The sequence below is a fragment of the Amblyomma americanum genome, chromosome 1 (assembly GCF_052857255.1).
Source record: "Amblyomma americanum isolate KBUSLIRL-KWMA chromosome 1, ASM5285725v1, whole genome shotgun sequence".
NCBI classification, from domain to species: domain Eukaryota; kingdom Metazoa; phylum Arthropoda; class Arachnida; order Ixodida; family Ixodidae; genus Amblyomma; species Amblyomma americanum.
In genome coordinates this window covers 219,282,726-219,301,196 of record NC_135497.1, presented here as the reverse complement: position 1 = coordinate 219,301,196, position 18,471 = coordinate 219,282,726, and the positions used below count along the sequence as shown (strand labels likewise).

At 43.7% G+C, this 18,471-nt stretch overlaps 2 protein-coding genes across 7 annotated transcripts in view; both read right to left on the bottom strand.

The window, feature by feature from the left end:
- Positions 1-9,196, bottom strand: part of LOC144114641 (procollagen galactosyltransferase 1-A-like) — a 409,103-nt gene extending 399,907 nt beyond the window's left edge. For 3 of the 6 annotated variants that reach the window (XM_077648507.1, XM_077648508.1, XM_077648509.1), the window contains exons 1-3: positions 8,750-9,193; positions 6,029-6,257; positions 1,683-1,747 (exon numbers count right to left, since the gene is read on the bottom strand). In XM_077648507.1, coding sequence (XP_077504633.1) covers positions 1,683-1,747; positions 6,029-6,257; positions 8,750-8,958 — 503 coding nt within the window. In that variant the 5' untranslated portion in view covers positions 8,959-9,193. Of the gene's footprint in view, positions 1-1,682; positions 1,748-6,028; positions 6,258-8,749 lie in introns of all 6 variants that reach the window. The other 3 variants (XM_077648506.1, XM_077648505.1, XM_077648504.1) reach the window with 2 other exon arrangements.
- A 7,056-nt stretch (positions 9,197-16,252) lies between these two features.
- LOC144114639 (uncharacterized) lies at positions 16,253-18,007 on the bottom strand. Its single transcript, XM_077648503.1, has one exon. It carries the CDS (start codon positions 17,774-17,776, stop codon positions 16,385-16,387), a length of 1,392 nt encoding a protein of 463 aa, XP_077504629.1. The 5' UTR covers positions 17,777-18,007; the 3' UTR covers positions 16,253-16,384.
- Between the last annotated feature and the right edge of the window lie 464 nt (positions 18,008-18,471).

The window sequence follows — 18,471 nt, the reverse complement described above, 5'->3', positions numbered from 1 at the left end:
GTGCAAAATGTGGGTTAGGCTCTGGGGTCTTTAAAACCGGACCACGGAGCCTCGAAAATCATTCTGCACTACCGTCAGATGTAATGCATCTTCGACTATGCCGGGTAGCGGTCTCCCCTAGATGTTAGCCAGTTCCACCATTTTTTGTTTAAAACCGTTTGCTGCTTTAAGTTGTCTCCTGTACATCAACTTGTATAATGTAAATTTTTGTACATAAAGCCTCAAGTCTTACTCCCTTAACACCTGCACCCTAATTGGTCGCAAGACCGTATCTGACGGAGCACCCCTGGTGCGAAGAAGCCTTCAGCCAGCCAAATCAACGAACCGTCTCTTGAGGTGGGCACCCCTGGTGCGAAGAAGATAAAAGAGCCAAGTAGGTCAGCAAGAGACCAGTACATCTTTACTACTCAATTCATCATGGCCGCGTGCAAATGGTTCCACATTTTTCTAGATTGTTGTAGTTGCTATTGGTGCTTTATCGAAGGTTCTTTGCTAGATTTAAATTGAGCGTGGCCAAGAACTGCAGGCATTCAGTTCGACGACCACCACGCACGCTTGTGGCTATCGCCGCCGCCGAGTCATTCAGTTCTTAGTGGGCGCGGGTCAGCCCCTTTAAACAGTTTCTTTTGGAAGCCTTTCCGTTGTCTTCCTGACTGCTGGAGTGTCATCACTACAACGTGTCAGTTTGCATCAACATTTGAACATTTAAAAATAAAAATAATAAAAATATAAAATTTATTATGTAAATAAGCATTAAAAATAAACAACAAAATAAGCCCAGTCTTGCCCCCACCCCCCACTCAAAAAAAAAAAAATTCCGGAGTCCCTGGACTGTACAGTCTTTGTCAAAAATTTACAGCCCAAGGGGTTTGCTTCCAGGTCATGTAGCTTGGCTCTTAAGCATATTTGACAGTCCTAACCTTGGGAGGGTTGAGGACTTAAGTTCTTCCCACCTTCGAGAAATTGGGGTCCCTGGGTATGGAAGAGGAGCTGCGCTGCGGGGCTCAGAAGCTGACCCCTTGAGCTGTATACTTTTGACATCCTGAATATTGTCCAACCCCCGTATAAGAGGCGCAATGTGCAGAAATGTGAGCAATATAATAAAAATGCTGAAATGCATAAAATCATCCCAAGAACCGTTTCAAGCTGAGAATGACAAATCAACGCAAAAAATAATACAGATTCCTCAGCATTTCACGGTACCTCTGGTATGGCTCCATTCAGTGCGTATTTCCTTATTTTTGTTTTGCAAGAATGAGTGCTTTAAGATGCTTAAAATGTGCCTGTATGTTTACATGATGAGTCCTTATGACAGGAATGAGTCAAAAACAGTATAACTGAGACCCTGAAACCAGTGTTTAGTCACAGAGTGGCGATATGAGCTCTCGACAACAGTGCAAAATTAGGCATCTGGGATGATGGAAATTTTTCCTGTGTAATCTTTGCATGCTCCTGAATAAATCAAATTCTTAACATTTTCCCTCCTTTTGAGGATAACTTGTGCCTGAAGGTGATACCATCTTCAGCAATGTCTCCACTAGTAGCATATGATCGAAAACATGCCTTAAGGAATTATCAAATTAACTTCACACATAGTAGTTTGCCACGTCCTCAACAGCGCGGGGACAGACACGTCTAATTGCACCTGCATCACTTGCGAAATTGGTGATACAACAGCATACCTGTTCTCTTCAACAAGGTCTTGTATTGTTTTTGGGTTTGACAGCAAGGCATCACCATCAAGAAACTGGAAAGAGAAAAGCAATATAAGCGATACTGGGCCCATGTATCTGTTGCTACTCCAATGAATTCCTGCCATAACTCTATCTATAGTAAAGTGTCACTATTTATAGCATGCTGGTGCTTACAGCAAAAACAGTCAAGAGAGCAACCTCACACTGCTATGGCAAATACTCTTGGCCTCGACATACCAATACACAATACAATTTTAATTTACTCTTTTGAAGCGAAAACAGCTCATATAAATCCAAGCTCTGGGCATTACCTACTACCATGTCACAACTTAAAGACGCAGTTTCTGATTTTCAGCTCAATTGTTCCAGCTGGCTACTGTTTTCAGTTTGCATGCTTCCAATCTTTGTGAACGCCTTTGACTTTGCCTACCAGTCTTCGCAAAGTCAGACACAAAATCTCTGTGGCTCCATGTTGCATTGATATGTGCTTCTTAAAAATGTTGATAACTCATGGTCCTGCTATTGCCCACACATGGTGACATAGCAGACACTATAAATGTTAAAGGTGGCACACTTAAGAAACTAATCAACATGACGCAGTTCTTCAGCACATCACAATTCACATTTTTAGTTTCATGCATTTTTTTTACTGGCTAATCAATATTTGTTTAGTTTTGAACATATCTCATCAGCTAAAGTAACATTTTGAGATGTACCGTCTGCATCACTCTTGTGTAGAGCATTTGAGGAGTGTGTACCAGGCAATTAAAACAAATTAAATCGCAAGCCATGGTTTTTAAGGAACGAGCTCATGCCCACCTGGCACGAAGGTCTATGTGGCTTTACTTCCATGCAAGTGTCATCTCTATGCTCTTTGCAATGAGATGCATCAGCAAAAAAAATAAAAATTGTGCAATGTTTACGCTATGCAGCATAAATTACTCAACTTGGCAAGAGTTTTATGCCACTGTCACTACGCCCATTACACGTGCACATGGAAAACGCCATCTATTTAAAGGTACGACATCGGTGCGACAGAGACCATTTGACTGCTCACTGATTTTATAGCACTAATGCACAGTGACCCCTAGTATTGATAATTCCTAACATCCATATTGTGGTGTCACCACTATGTCATCCTTTCATCACTTCTCATTGGTTCGCATAGCATACCCTACATCTATACATGTGCAAGCAAAGTCGTTCACGCCATCCATTTCAAGACATGACTTCAGTGTGATGTAGACCAGTGCATGCTCCACTGACACACAGGGTGGTAGTCCATACACTGCTCAAACCACCTCCCCCTGCCTCCCCATTATCCGCTCTCTTCATAATGCAAGCACTTCACTTAATTTAGCTTCACCTCGTTGCCTGTGCTAATCCTCTTCTTGCTCCATACGCAAGCACCCGCATTCCAGAGCTTTGCATTCCAGAGCTTTAACTTTGAAGAGAGCTTCCACAGGGGCATCTGATGTCCGCACTACTAACCAAGCTGCACCAGTGTCCCTGGTGTATGCCAATGCCACGTCCCCGGCACTACACGAGATCACCAATAGATGGTCTTCTATCAACAGCTTTTGCTGTAAAAATTTTATTTTTAGCTGAAATCAATTCCAGGACCAGCTCATACTGGAGCCCATCCTTACTTAATCTTTATTTTATTTATTTACAAATACTACAGGCCCTTCTCGAGCCCATGCAGGAGTGGATACAAAGGCAGAAAAATGACAATAGTGGATCGAACAAGAGAAAAAAGTATAGGCACAAATAAATACAAAATAACAATTCAACGTCACAAGAGCATCACGGTAGTAATGATATCAATTCAAGGCGATTAAAATGTTCTGTGAAGGATTCATATGAGTTGCAGTTCACAACAGTAGATGACAGTTTACCGCAATAAAAGACAGCTGAAGGGAACAAGGAATATTTACGTTACTTATGGGTTTGTGAAGTGCTTTCACACTGTTAGTTCTTGAGGAGTGGCGGAATGGTTCCTGATGGCATGCTTCTTCTGTTATGTCAAAACGACCGTGTTAATGTAGGTACAAAAACTTAGAGGTGCTGAATAAAAATCTGTAAATACTGGAAGCGCTAGATTTTCATTCGTAAGATACGATTACCCAAGTATACAGCCACCATTCCAGTTATTTTTTAGCGGATGGCTGTATTTTTGGTATTTTGTGGATGGTCACCGGGCTGTACTCAGCGAGAACCTGCCTTCGAGCTGGCGGGCATGACTTCACGCCTACCCTCAGCAGCGCCATAGGCAAACTGGCTTGGCGGAGCGCGATTCAGGAATCCCCGCCTGCTTGTTCTTCCGGCGGGTGCGAGAGGGCGCTACCGGTATCGTTTCTGCAAAATGTTGCTTTCTTTTTATTCGCCGTCACTGCAGACGATGGGGATTTCTAATTAATTCTGACCGAATCAGGCAAGTAGTCACCCAAAGTATACAACCACGAGATGCAGGCAGAGGATCTTTAAGCACAGACACGAGGGAGCTGAACAAAATGAACTGTACAATGAAGCAAAAGCACGCCAAATGTGCTCGCTTTCGTGTGCCCCATGCTGGCGATAGCCTGTGACAAGTAAGGCTGATGTCACATCGTGTATTGTGAGAGCTTTCATAGGCGGCCCTCTAAGTGCGGCGGTCTAAGAAATATTCATTAAAATAACTACTTTCTGCTCATTTCTCTTTCAAACGAGTGCTGTTCTAGTCCCTCTTAGCAACACAGCTGTCATTTGGACCAGAAATCTCTGCGGCAGATGTTTTGTTCACTACATCCCTTTAAGACTTGATGTTCCTCTATGCTGTGCTAAGCTGTGAAGGTCTTCTTTATTTAATAGGTTAGATATGCTCAAATGCCTGGAATAGTTTTAATGTACAAAGTGTACTGCTAACTTTTGAATTTGTCCTAATTTGCCTATTAAATGTTTCTAGTGAGGACTCCAGATAATATCAGCATATTCTAGGGATGATCTCACAAATTTTTCATATGCATTGAATTTTTACAGCCGGAGGTGCATTGCATAATCTTCTGAGGAAATACAAGTTTCCCAGCGCCTTGTGATATGCGTTATTTACGTGTCGTTCCCAGCTCAGATTACTCGACAGGGTCACCCCTAGGTATATTACATAACTAGTTTTTGCAACTGGGGCATTATTTATAGCATATGAAAAACCTAGTGGCGTTTTCTTGTTGGTAAAAACTATGCTGTTTGTTTTAGCGGTGTTAAGCTTCATTCCCCAATTAATGTACCAAGTCTGAATGGATGACAGAGATTCATATTGTGGAATCTGATCGTCTACGGAATCTATTATCTAGCACATTATGTCATCTGCGAAGAGTCGGATTTGTACCCCAAGGTCAACGCATAAATGGATATCATTGATGTACATTAAGAACAATAAGGGTGAGAGCACTAGCTGAACCTAGTGCTACTCCTGAATAAACATCCAAGTTACCAGATACGGAAATTTTCAGTTTGACACACTCTTCACGGCTTGAAAAAAAGCAGTCAATCCTTGAAATTACATTATTTTATATCACTATAGCCTGCATTTTTTTAAGTCTTGGTGAGGAACTAAGTCAAATACCTCAGAAAGATCTAAAAAATAGCATACAACTGACCCCTTACATTAAGGACATTTCCGATGCTGTAAGTTATCCCCCCACTAACCATGCTGCACCAGCATCCCTGGTGTATGCCATGTTAAACTGCGTCAAAACATATGTTAAAACATTATAAAACGTGTTAAAACATTCTGTGCAGAGCTGTAGTGGACCGGAAGACTTACTCCAAACTTCCACACCTTCTAAAGTTCCACTCAGGAGATTTGACCTAGGGCACACACAACTAGCTCGATTCCCTGCTCATAAACAATTCTCCAATGGTAGGCATACACAGAAAGAAACCAGGACACGTCTGTAAAAGCTTGTTAGAGAAATGTGCTTGGGTTGTGGCCTAGCAAAACAAAACATAGCATTCGTGATGAATATGCTAAATGTGGTAAATTTAAAACAAGTGTGGTGTTGTTAGAGGGCAAATTATTTGTTTGCACCTGACATTGTCATTTGTCAAAACCTTACAAACAGAATAATGTGAGGTTATTTGTATACCCAAGGCCTTTTCAAAAACAGTAGCTTTGCCTCTGCACTTTTCAGCCCAGAATCCCTGTGCACCTCCTCATTTGAGGTCAGTCAAGTTTCCAAACAGAGTATCAAAAGCTGCATATGCCTCACGCCCTTCAAAATGAGTCTGCAGGATAACACGCACATACCATGTGTGCTTGTAAGCACACATGAGCCCAGTGAACTTCAAAAACTCACAAAGACAAAATCTGCCCATAGTGTCCGAGCAACGTGGATTGCCTCTTCGCGTAGTCGTATGATATGCCAGTAGCGCTCTGGTGTCCACTTCTGCAACCCTTCTTCATCAGGAAAGAATGCATCACCATCTTCCCTGGTCACATTGACATTGTGGTAGTCGTTTGACACTTCCTCTGCCCAGCTGTTCACAATTTCAGCTGTGTTGTCCACGTTGTGGTCTGTATAAATCCTGAAAAGTTTTACCATTCACACAATAAATAAAGGCTGACGGCAACAAGTGAACAACTTTTTGCAGTAAGCCTCATTTATGTTAATAAAAGGCATATAAAATGTTCTATTTTCGATAAGCCAAAATTTTAGATACAAAATTTTGATCAGTAGAATGAATGAGCTCTGGATATGGATAAGGTCTCCAGAATAACCTCATGAAACGTGAGTAAGATTCAAAAAGTAAGGTAACAAGAACTCACACGGACAAGCTTTATCTCACAGGCAGATATGCTGACACACAGTAGTATACCACTGGTACACATTAATTTTAAACATAGTCACCATGCTTGCCCTAACATTAGTTGTAACGGTACACTAAGGCATTGATGCTTGCGTAGAAGAAATATACATCAAGTCCTTGAAGCCATGTCATGACGGCTTGCTGAACTTCTGTATCGCTTGCAAACTGCCTACCACCCAGGTGCTTCTGCTATGGTCCCTAGAGATGGAAATCACTGGGTGCCAAGTTGAGGCTGTAGGAAGGATGGTTGACCCACCGGAAGTGCTGAAAAAAATGTATGCGCAGTGCTGGCCAAGTGTGGTCAGGCATCGTCATGCAGCAACACAATGCCTGTTGAGAGAAGTCCATATCATTTTGTGCGAATTCCCTCCCACAACTGCCCAAATTTGTAACAATAACTGGCAGCATGCACCACTGATCCCTTGGTGAGGAAATCAAGCAGAAGCACACACTTGTGGTCCCAGAAGACCATCACCATAAATTTCTTTGCAGATGGAGCTTTTTTGAACTTTTTTGATGGTGAGGATAATGTGATTCCATCCCATCCTCCCTAAGCCCGAACTTGGCACCAACAATTTCCATCTCTTCAAACCATAGAAGAAGCACTGTGGTATGTGACTCACAAGTGATAGAGAAGTTCACCAAGCCACCATGACGTGGCTTCAGTGACCCGACACAGATTCCTTGTAGATCAGCATAGATGTCTTAGTGTACCACTGAAACAAATGTTTGGGTAAGCATGGCAACTATGCTGAAAAGTAATGTGTACCAATGACACACGCATGTATATCAGTATATCTGCCTGTGGAATAAAGTTTGTCTATGTGAGCTCTTGTTACCTTACTTTCTGAATTACCTTCATATATCTGAACTTTAACTTGTCAAAATGTTGAATCAAGAGACATGCACATTAACTTTCCTTGGTTTCATAGGCCTGATGTCAACACGCTACGAATGCAAGCGACTAATTTCATGAAATCAATATATAACAGTTTATAACTGCCAATGTATTTCAAAACCTTCACATGCGAAACAATGAAACAAATATGACAAAACTGCGCCCAACTACCCAATGACTCCTTTCCTTTTTGATTATGAACATAACATGCGCCCGACCTGCGCATGTATGTTATAGTGTAAATAGAATACCTGTATATAGTACCTCTCCCACCCTCCCCTCTCTTTCTGCCTGTCCCCTCATCTTTTTCATTTCATTTCTCCAGTCTGCCTGCTATCCCTTTATTTCTGCTGCCCCAGATCAGGTGCTTCCATAGTGATGCCGGGGCTAGCAAAAATCTTTTCCTTTCTTTTTATTATTGTTTTTAAAAATATACTGCTACTACTACCCAATGACTCCATTATTTAAATGGCAGCACATATGTAACAAAAGCTCTGAAAAGCATGTACTTCATACAGTATATCCTTGCTATTGCCAGCTCACCAAAAATATGCCATTAGCATCAGCACAAAAGAGTGTAAATTATTTCAAGAGACGAAACTTTCAAAAAGAATCGAGTTGCACTGAATGCCAATGCATTGAAACTCCCTGCTGCACTTAACAAAGGTCATGGAAACTTTCAGAGTTGATCCTTCTCTTCACTTGAAATGCTTAACTTAATTGTGCTAGCCAGCAGCAGTAACTAATTAGCCCACAGTATTAAAAATAAATACGTGACGTGAATGAACCATTTCTTATTATGAAGCTTGACGAAAAAGCAATCCCGCACAGCCAGTTGCCACGTGGCGCACTTGCAGATCAGCGTTTAACTAGAAATATGCCATATGCATTGAAGCAGACGACGCACCTCACACGTGAGCAATACGCATCCATGAGAAATTTGTACAACATATATAATTCACCAAATCGCACCAATACCGTGCGCTCAGCAGTGATGGACCGGTGAAAGTTCCATAGCGTGTTTTAAATTAGAGAGCGAGATGAATACGGTGAAAAATGACGAAACTGACGGAGATCTACTAGCTGGCTTCTCGCATAATACATCACTATGCCACTGGCATGAAAACTAAAAATTTACTAGGCTGTACTAGTTTTGCTCATTGTTGACTATCACCAATTCAAAAAAAAAAAAAGTCATGCCATATTTCTATGCGCGACATTATGCACCACCAAGATTCATTTCACCTGCACAATTGGCGCGTGTGATGACAAGTGAGTGATTGCACATCATATCCATTACCAGTTGACTTACCACAGACTTAGCCTTGATTTAGGATAGTTTTGTTGCTCCAGGTAGCCGAAGAACTGCGGTAGCACGTGCGCCTTGTTTCTCAGCACGACAGCGATTAGCAAAGTTGGTGCCTCGAGTTTGTCGTCACTTGTCGCACACCTCACTACGCCAACCGAAGACAGAAGGGGAAGCCAAAAGCACAGGAAGAACATGACCGAAAGGTATCTCATTACCACACTTGGGCCAAAACAGCACTTTCTTTGACGTTTTCACTGCACGGGAAGCGAAAACGTGCTGTTTTTATTGGTTGCTGTGAACAGGTGAACGAGCTATCAAACACATGAAGATGGAGATGAAGCGTAGGAGCAGCGAGAGCACACCTGAAGCAGGATCAAATCCAGAGCGAAACAGGTAAGCCAGGAGCCACGTGACAACGGGAACATTGTTGCCGGAACCTCAAACGATGTAGCCAGCAGCAACGTTGGACACCAGTTGCGAGTTACATGCGCAGTTGCGTACACAGAAAACCAGAAATCAGAAGATATATCCAGATACATCCAACTTTATTATAAGTCAAATGCGTTCCATCATGGTTCCAGGCTTCTATGGCGCGATTTAGCTGAATCGGCGGTATGTGCGTATGTCTGCAGTGTTTAATGTTGAAACAGTTGAAATATAAGCCCGCTCTGACAGTGGAGTAAATGAGCCTTAATTTTGCAAGTCTTACATGGGTTCAAAACGTTATTCAAGCATCTTTAAATTATTACGAAAAGCCTACAGCTTTATTTGTAACTAGAACTGAGGGACGACGCCACACAAAGTTTCGGCTTCGGATTTTTTTTTTTTTTCAATTAAGTGCCGTTTTTAATTACAGGTTAAGTTAACAATCACTCATGAGCATGGAGCGTGCATAATGCTGCATCTCAACACGACTGCTTCTCTTTCGTGACTCAAGGCCGAACAATCAACCATAGACTGCATAACGGGAGATCATATGCGCAAAGGAAGCGCGTCGCCCCCGACTGGACATGTAGGAAAAACGTTGGATGGCATCACTGGGGCCCAAAACTAAGCAAATAAACAAGTGGTTACCTAGGGTTCCAATCGAAGTTTCCAAAATTCCCAGTTGTGTATAATTTGAAAGCTGTTGGAACTTTCAGTTGGAAAGCCTGTATAAGCAAGCATAACGTGTAGAAATAAAAGTTTGCTACGAAGTGGAAACTAAGCTGGAGTCTGGCACTCTAACTGGGACCAACAGTTTATTTAACAAACCAAGGGGAGGCCCATATGCAACTTGAAGCGTCCAAATGGGATTACCATCAAGATTTTTGAAGCCAAATATACCAGGTGAAAATTTGTTAATGGGATTCTGCTGGTTTCTAATGGTTTCATCTGGTCCCGGCTTCTGGTTTGCTGCTGGTTGAAATGGTCCCTGAAGGGCACCAACTGGTGCCCAACTGGTTTTTTGCTTGGATGTACTGGTCCCAGGAGAAAGCCTTCTGGTTTTCTTTGGTCTATATATGGTCCCAGAAGGGCATCCACTGGTTTTGTGTTGAGCTCTTCTGGTCCCTGTTGGGAGCTTCTGGTTCTGAAGTGGGATCTTTTGGCTCCTACTGAGAACATTTTGTTGTTGGATTGGCAGCTTTTTCTGTTAATGCTATAATGGTGTTCCTCAGTTAACAAAATTTTTCAGCTAAATCTCTCTGAGTTTTTCTGCTATAAATTGCAGAGATAGTGCTGAAATTTAATGAGTCATCACAAGGCCTCCACGTCTCTCCCAAGGGCCACAAGTGAGCTTCTACCACACGAGGCAGATTTAAGGTTGCTTGCCTCAGAACCATCAAGGCAACGGTTTGGTCGAAGACCATTTTCGCAACCATCTCACACTAGAAGAGCCAAGCACCAGGCCGGGGGAAATCTTGTACCCATTAAAAAACCGGTGGGTACCCAGCGGCACCGAGGATCGAACCCAGCAACTCCCGAATGCGAGGTGGATGCTCTACCACGTGGCCACCGCTCCTCTTGATTTCGACTAGGACGTCATTAACCCGCGTTTGTTCTCTCACCCACTCTGCCTGCTTCCGGTCTCTAACATTACACCTATCATTTTTCTTTACATAGCTCGCTGCATTGTCCTCAACTTTTCGTTAGCCTCCATGTTTCTGCCCTGCAGGTGAGTACTGGTAAGATACCGCTGTTGTATACTTTTCTCTTAAGGCATATTGGTAAACTGCCATTCATGCCCTTAATGAAGAAGTTTATAAGCATGATCGAGCTCATAGTAACTGTCTGAACATGAGTATATGAAGTTTGTCATATAAGTTATGTGTATTGCAGTGCTTTGTTGTTGCTCTTGTGGGCACTATCTACGTTTAAAGCTGTGTGCACACTATAGGCAGATCCGCGTCGTCCTGCAGGGCGACACATTTTTTAGTCTATGTTGCTTAATCTGTTTTCCTTAATTTCTGGAGTGTGCTTATCATTGTTAAGCAACTCTTTAAAACTTTTTGTAACTTTTCAGAAAGGTTAGAAATCTAAGGACATATTAGACGGATGGCTTATCCAAATAAATGTTCATGCTACCAGCAGCTACTGGTCCAGCACCTACTGGTCCCAGTAGCTACAAGGAATGGGCCAATAAACCATTTGAACTAGGACCATAAAGAATCCCATTTGGACATTTTTACCTGCGGGAATTCAACTTTTCTATCGAAACAAACTGCTACCAATATTGGAATGGGCTTTTTGAGTAAGACATGACACCACATACACTACAACTTATTTGCATTTTTTTAATGAGGAATGACTGAACAATTAAGTGACTTAATGCAGAGTGATTGTCACTGTGTCAGCTTGCTCTGGGGCACCAATTTGTTCCTTCTGTTCTGAGCAGCCATCAAGATAGCCTTGAAACCCAATGCAGTGTACCAAGAATTTTTGCACAGCCAACACATAGGTTACTGCATCCAGATGGAACTGTGTCAAACTACAGATAGTCCGCAGTTCCTTTTTGTGCCAATGTTTACGAGCTGTCGCCAATAATTGGTAATTACCCTTGATCGCGCACTACACAGCCGTTTCATGTGATGCACATTTCAAGATTTTATACGAAAGTGTAGTGGGGCTGCGTAAACCCACCTGGTCAGCTGTAAGCCATACGCAACGCTGCGTATGATCTATCACATTGCGGGCTCGTCCTGCACCGAGGAAGGGTGAGCACTGATAGCTCTTCGCAAATACAAAATAAAACAAGCTAGAGGCCTGCTGCCATATTCGGCACTCTACCATGGCAATGTTACAAGAGAGAAATGCACATGGTGTAAGATATGCAAGAAGCTGGGGCCATTGCTCTGCCAGCCTTCAACTCACTGAACAACTTTTGCTGGATGGCTCCAAGACAGTAAACCAGCACTTTTTTTTTAAACCTAGCTATATGACACCATGTTGTCATAAGCACAAGGGCACCAAGCCTGCACAGCAGGTGCACCACAGACTAGCTAACCTCATGTACGTCAAGACTGGTCATCAAGCCTCACAATACAGTGCAGCACAAATGTTTTTATGCACACAAGTTAGTTGTTATCCCAATGTTTTTGTCTGTCTTCTGTATGTTGCATGTGTATAGATCGCTGCCTGTGCTCCCTTTATTTTATGTTGTCCAGTGAATAAACTTAGTTGCCAGCTCAGTGTCTATATTGCTGCCACCATTTCATCTTTTGTCCCCTCAGCACACCTACTCCAGATACCTAGGAAGAGGAAAACTGTAAGGAAAGGTATATTAATTGATGCCACACACTGCCAACTCAGAATGACAGCATGTGGTGCAGCCTTGTATCCTCACACATTATCATTGGCAGGGTTTTGTTCATGCGCACTGTTAGCACTGACGCAGTCCTGCATATATGCAAGGAACCTGCCAAATATCCTATTGAGGTTTGTTGTTGGGCCATTTGGTTCATACTTGATGCTCAAACCAAACAGAGCAAGAACACAACAGAGTACCGACACAAACGGGCACTGATTAGCAATCTGCCTAACTTGGAGGCTAACAAAAAGGCTTGAAATTAATTTGAGGACAGCGCAGCAAGCTAATGAAAGCAAAATGATAGGCGCAACATTAAGAGACAGAAAATGAACAGAGAGGGTCAGGGAAACAAATGGCAGTTAATGACATCCAAGCTGAAATCAAGAGGAAATGTGCACAGGTGCATGTAATGCAAAGGGAAGACACCCAATAACCCTCTAAGGTAACGGAGTGAATTCCAAGCACAGGTTTCCAAGCAGGGGAGGGACGCAGTTAGCTGCTGATGATGATTTGCACTGTGTGAACATAATATAGGTTTGCTTGAATAATTGTCAGCAAGAGCAAAGCCCTGTATCAGCTGCAGTTGGGTTGCATTTCTTGTAGCCATGCTTATGTGTCGTTTCTGCACCCTGTCGATTTCGTTTACTTTTGCAACATGTTATGCGTTTTTAATCCTCTCATTCTTCTATCTTCACCTCTTGTTATTGTACTTGTCAGTGACGTCAATAGGTGGCTTGACTCTTGACAGTGCTGTCAAAGTATGCCTCTGCATATGTGTCCACTTCTATAGAAACTAGAGTTGCCAGTAAGCACCGGTCCACGTTTTTACTATGCAGTTTTCGTGTTGTTTTTCAAGAGCCTGCTTGGCGACATGCAGGAACAGTTGGGACTTGGCAGTATTCTCTGTAGTAGTCTGGCCACACTTGTACTTCTGCCTGGAGGAAAATTTGTTGCAGGGAACATGAAAGGGTATTTTCTGAGGTTAAGGAAAGCAAACGAACGACCTGTATTCCATCACTATGTCACCACACCACAAAAATTTTAAAGCTAGCTTAACAGTGAAGATATCAGCAATTAAAAATGATGATGCTCTTCCCCCTCAACTCATACATGCCTATGCACCAGAAATAGGAAATGAACAAAAGAGGTCTGGAACTGTTAATTTTGCCATGCCCCATCCCGGCCACGTCAATTGGGCATGCCTAATGAGAAGGCTCGCTCAGATTTCCCATTCAAGTCATCAGGTAGGGGCGGCTAAGAACATGCGGTGTCAACCTAATCGGTTGTGAGCAGCAATTTTTAAAAATTACTTGTAAATTATTGAGTCCACGCAGAGCTTTTATATTTGATTTGAATAGTACTCACAAAGACCACCTGTACAGATCTGCTGCAGTAGAATATGAATATCAAAATGATTTCAGCCCCTTTAAACTTTCGCCGCCGCAGTGGCTGAGGGGTTATGGCACTCGGCTGCTGGCCCGAAAGACGCGGGTTCGATCCTGGCCGCGATGATCGAATTTCGATTGAGGCAAATTCTAGAGGCCTGTGTACTGTGCGATGTCAGTGCACGTTAAAGAACCCCAGGTGGTAAAAATTTCCGGAGCTCTTCACTACGGCGTCTCTCATAGCCTGAGTTGCTTTGGGACGCTAAACCTTCATGAACTAAACCAAACTAAACCAAACCAAACCTTTAAACTTACTCTTGTAGAAAATGCAGTGTTCTCTAGAAAGATGCCTTCGTTCACAAATTTCCTGTTTCACAGATTTCCTAGCAACTTACTCTTGTAGAAGATAATGTTCTCTAGAAAGATGCCTTCGTTCACAGATTTCCTGCGTTCCAACGCAAACAATTCGAAAAAGCTTAAATATACACGCAAGCATTCAAGCTCCATGCAATGCTTGAATGCCATAAATAGTGCCAAACAAACATGACACAAAGAGGCAAGGACAGGACTAGTGCCCATTCTGTTCCAGTCTCTTTTTCGTGGTGTTTTAGTGCTCTTTCCGTTGTTCCTATATGTCTGCAACTGGCCCCACTCTACCTTGTCAATGTCCATGCAATGCTTCATACCACGAGATAACAGACACTTGTCTCAAGAATATGAAGTTCCCATAAATGTAATACTTTGCCAGTTCTAAAACAATGGCATAGGATCAAAACTTGCTTTCTTTTGAGGCTCCACTTAATCGATTCAAGGGCAATAGATTATTCAGTAAAACGAGCTCTTGGGCGAGTTGGTTACTTGTCTTAAGCATAGTAGCAGCGCAGAAAAAGAACGCACAAAAGAACTAGACACCGAGACACGCACAGACGCTGCACTCGCAACTGATTTTATTCCAAGCTATCAAAGTGGAATATATAGGCTGCGTCACGCACGTCAAGAGAAAGAAGGCGTGCCATCATGACATCCTGATCATACATCTTATCTTGTAGCAGAAAAAAGTGCACGTTCCGAACTATACAGCAGAACTGACCTATCAATAATACAATCACTGCACCTTTTCTTCATATGGAAGGCTTCCAAAAGCTCACGTGCAGTCTGGTCTTTACCCCTTCCTAGGACCATAGTACTTTCAAAATGAGGCGAACAGTTGCAAGAACTGCAGTGCTGAACTAAGCGCACGTCCTCACTGTTCTGTAAATTTAGTTGATGCTCCCCGAGTCGATCGTTCAGGCATTTGCATGTTTGGCCTATATAGGCTTTCCCGCAAGACAGCGGCATCTCGTATACCACTCCTGTTTGGCAACGCACGCATGGCCTGGCATGCTTTTTTCCGCAACCTTTTTTTGCGGATTCCCTGCCCGCAACCTTCTTCAGGTTGTGCGAAATTTTATGCAGGTAGGGGACAACTTCCGGTCGCATGCTCCTTTCATCTTCCCTCGTCTTCAGGCTCTTCATGCGCTTCTCGGCAACCGAAGTCACGACCGACTCAGGGTACCCAGACGCTACTTATCTTCCCAATTGACTATTAAAGCTGCTTTCCATTTCGTGTTTGCACAATCTCTCCAATGCTGAATTTAGGCAAAGGTTCTCTTAACGCGCATGCGTGACGCAGCCTATATATTCCACTTTGATAGCTTGGAATAAAAAAAGCTGAGTGCAGCGTCTGTGCGTGTCTAGTTTTTCTCTTGCGTTTTTTTGTGCTGCTACTACGCCTAAGGCAATAGATGAGTTGCACATGCCCTCACAGGTGCCATGATGGAGCGCAGAGCACAGCTTCCATAGTGCAGGTTGGAGCAGGTGGCAATAAGCAGAGGAGAAAAACATGCACTTTTTTGCCATGCTTGTGGTCTCAAAACATGGCGGCTACTATAACACTGGTGCAAACTACGTATACAGAGCAACTAAGCCAACTTCAAAAAAAAAGTTGTATTGACTTATAAGTCTTCCACACAGCCTCGCAAGTGCTTCCCAACCTACAACAGTAGAGCTAGGCACTCAATTTCGCTTGCAGAAGGCGAACAAATGAAAATATATGACCTTACCTATCGAACAGTGACTATGATTCACCTTTAAAAATATTAAATTGCAGTTTCTTTTTGTTATAACCACCAACAAAATTAAAATTAAGGCACTGAGCCACAGGACAAACATCTGTACCTGTACAAAAAATGACACAAATTAATACCTGCATGATGTTGCCACATTATTCAGGCAATAATTTCAACTAGGGTTACTATGCAGAAACCTGAAAAATCACCTCCAATAAGAACAATGTATATATGAGCAGACATTTAATGAAATAACTTTGATAAATATATACATAATGCAGGAAAGAAAAATAGGGTCCCAGTTCTTCCATTGCGAACCGGAAGCAAAAAAAAAAGGATGAGCTGCTCCAAGTATGCTTCATAGGAGTGCGCTGTGTAAAATTTCATACACAACACGCTTGCGGTAGTATGGCATGTGCTGCTGTGTGAACTGGAAGGGTGCATCACGAGAGATGCACTCTGCAAACTGACAGGTGAACATGCCACAGTCGCTCATATTTTGCTGCAATGGCACATCTTCTGCCACGATGAACTTCCAGTCATCCCAGTTGATACCATGGTTGCGCTTGTGCAAACTTTCCTCCTCAAGGTACTCCCTCAGCAGGTCGATGCACTTGGCCTTGGCATGTGCAGCACCAAAACTGTCGTACAGGGCAATCTGTGACCTCCGGAAGTCCACGACTGCCAAGAACCAGTGCCTGTTCAAGTGTATGGGCACTAATACTATGTGGTAGCTGAACAGGTCGATTTTGCGCGTCCAGCGCTTCAGACCCGCGTGGCCGTCGCGACACAACTTAGTGAAAAAGAAAGTATTGAAGGCATAGACCCGAAGGGACCCTTTCTCAGAGCGGTTCACGAGCATGCTCATATAAAAGTTTATGACAGTGTCATTGATCCATTGGTTCTCGCTCAGCGTCATCATGTCTGCACGCTTAACCGTAAGACTGAAGCCTTTTGCAAGCACCTCTTCTTGCGGGCACGGCTTCAACGCTGCCTCCACTTCCGCTTGCATCGCCTCGGTGAGCTCGGGAGGTGCGAACTTCCCGGGAACGGCGGTTGGCGGCTCTGGCTCCTCGTACTTCTCGTCACAAGTCTCGCAGGCGGCGACGACGTCACGTTTCAAATCAACATACCAGTCTGCAGAATCTATGGAGACATAGTGTGCAATTTTAGGCTGCTCCCCGGGCTTCGCCGAGGGGTACGCAGAGTCTTGGCGGGAAGGTGAAAGCTCCCAGGGCTGCGCTGTGAAGAGCTTCAAGTCGTCCTCACAGAGGGTCTTAGTGGTGAATGGGTGTTGCTGGCGGCCGTCGAGACTCTGCGTTTCCTCGTCAACCTTGACTTCGCTGTCAACTAAATTTTGCAGCACAACATTGTAGCACACAAGCTCGTCCACTTGCGTCACCGTTAATCTGGCCCTTTCTCGTGCTTTCTGCCGCAATGAGCGCACACTGAAGAGGCCGGTTTCCTTTGCTGCGCAGCCGCCGAAGTTCGCACTCGCCGCACGTCGACAGCGACGTTTGTAGAAGGGTTCCGTGCGGTTACGTACTTGTACGCTGGCCATCCATAACGCCCAGTCCCTCCGTTCTGTCGACAGGCAGTTCGAATGCCAGCGCGCAGCGGCACACACGGTAGCATCTCTTACGTCCGAGCGTCGAGTGAACGTGCGCAAATCTGGCATCCCGTGAAATGCTTTCATACTGGCGCGCAGAGTGTCCAGGCGTTGGTCCACCGCGTTCAACCGCGGCACCATAACGAAAATCACCCGGGAATGAAAGTCGCTCGAGAACGCCCACGACGCACTATGCACAAATTTCAAAAACTGTGCGACAGATTCGAGCGCTTACTGTTCACTGAATTGAACAGAATCAAGCTCACCAATGCCAGACGCTGCAACAAACCCTAGAACAGAACGCAGAACGAGCGGTGTCAGAACGTCAAAAAGAATAGAACGCAGTGGCAATGACGATGACGATGTAATCCTCCTCAGTAGTGGGCGGTCACATTTTTGGATCCGACTGTATCAAAAAAATAAGACAAAAAAGCTAAAAAGTAAAAAATTCTATCTGCACGATGTGTGAACAAAGTCTTTTGAGCCAGTTCTGCATAGCGAGATGTCTAGGAAGCAGTTTCAGTTTCGCCGCTGGCTCCGCTCGGGAGGTGGCTACAGTGGCGGTCGCGGGAACTAGTGGCGGGCGCTGCAGCTCTATGGCACGGCCGGTCTCTCCCTCTTACAAGCGTTTGCGGGTAGGTAGACTAAAAACGCTGATTGGTAAAAAAAAAAAAATGTGACGTCACGTCCGAACGTCATAACACGTAACGACACGGTCACGTGGCTTTTAATGGTGTCATGTTTGGTTGGGGACAGCCACATTTTCCCTACATTTTTCTCGGAATTCCCCACGTTTTTGACTGCGCGCGCGGGATAAAAAAAAAGCGCAGCGCTCT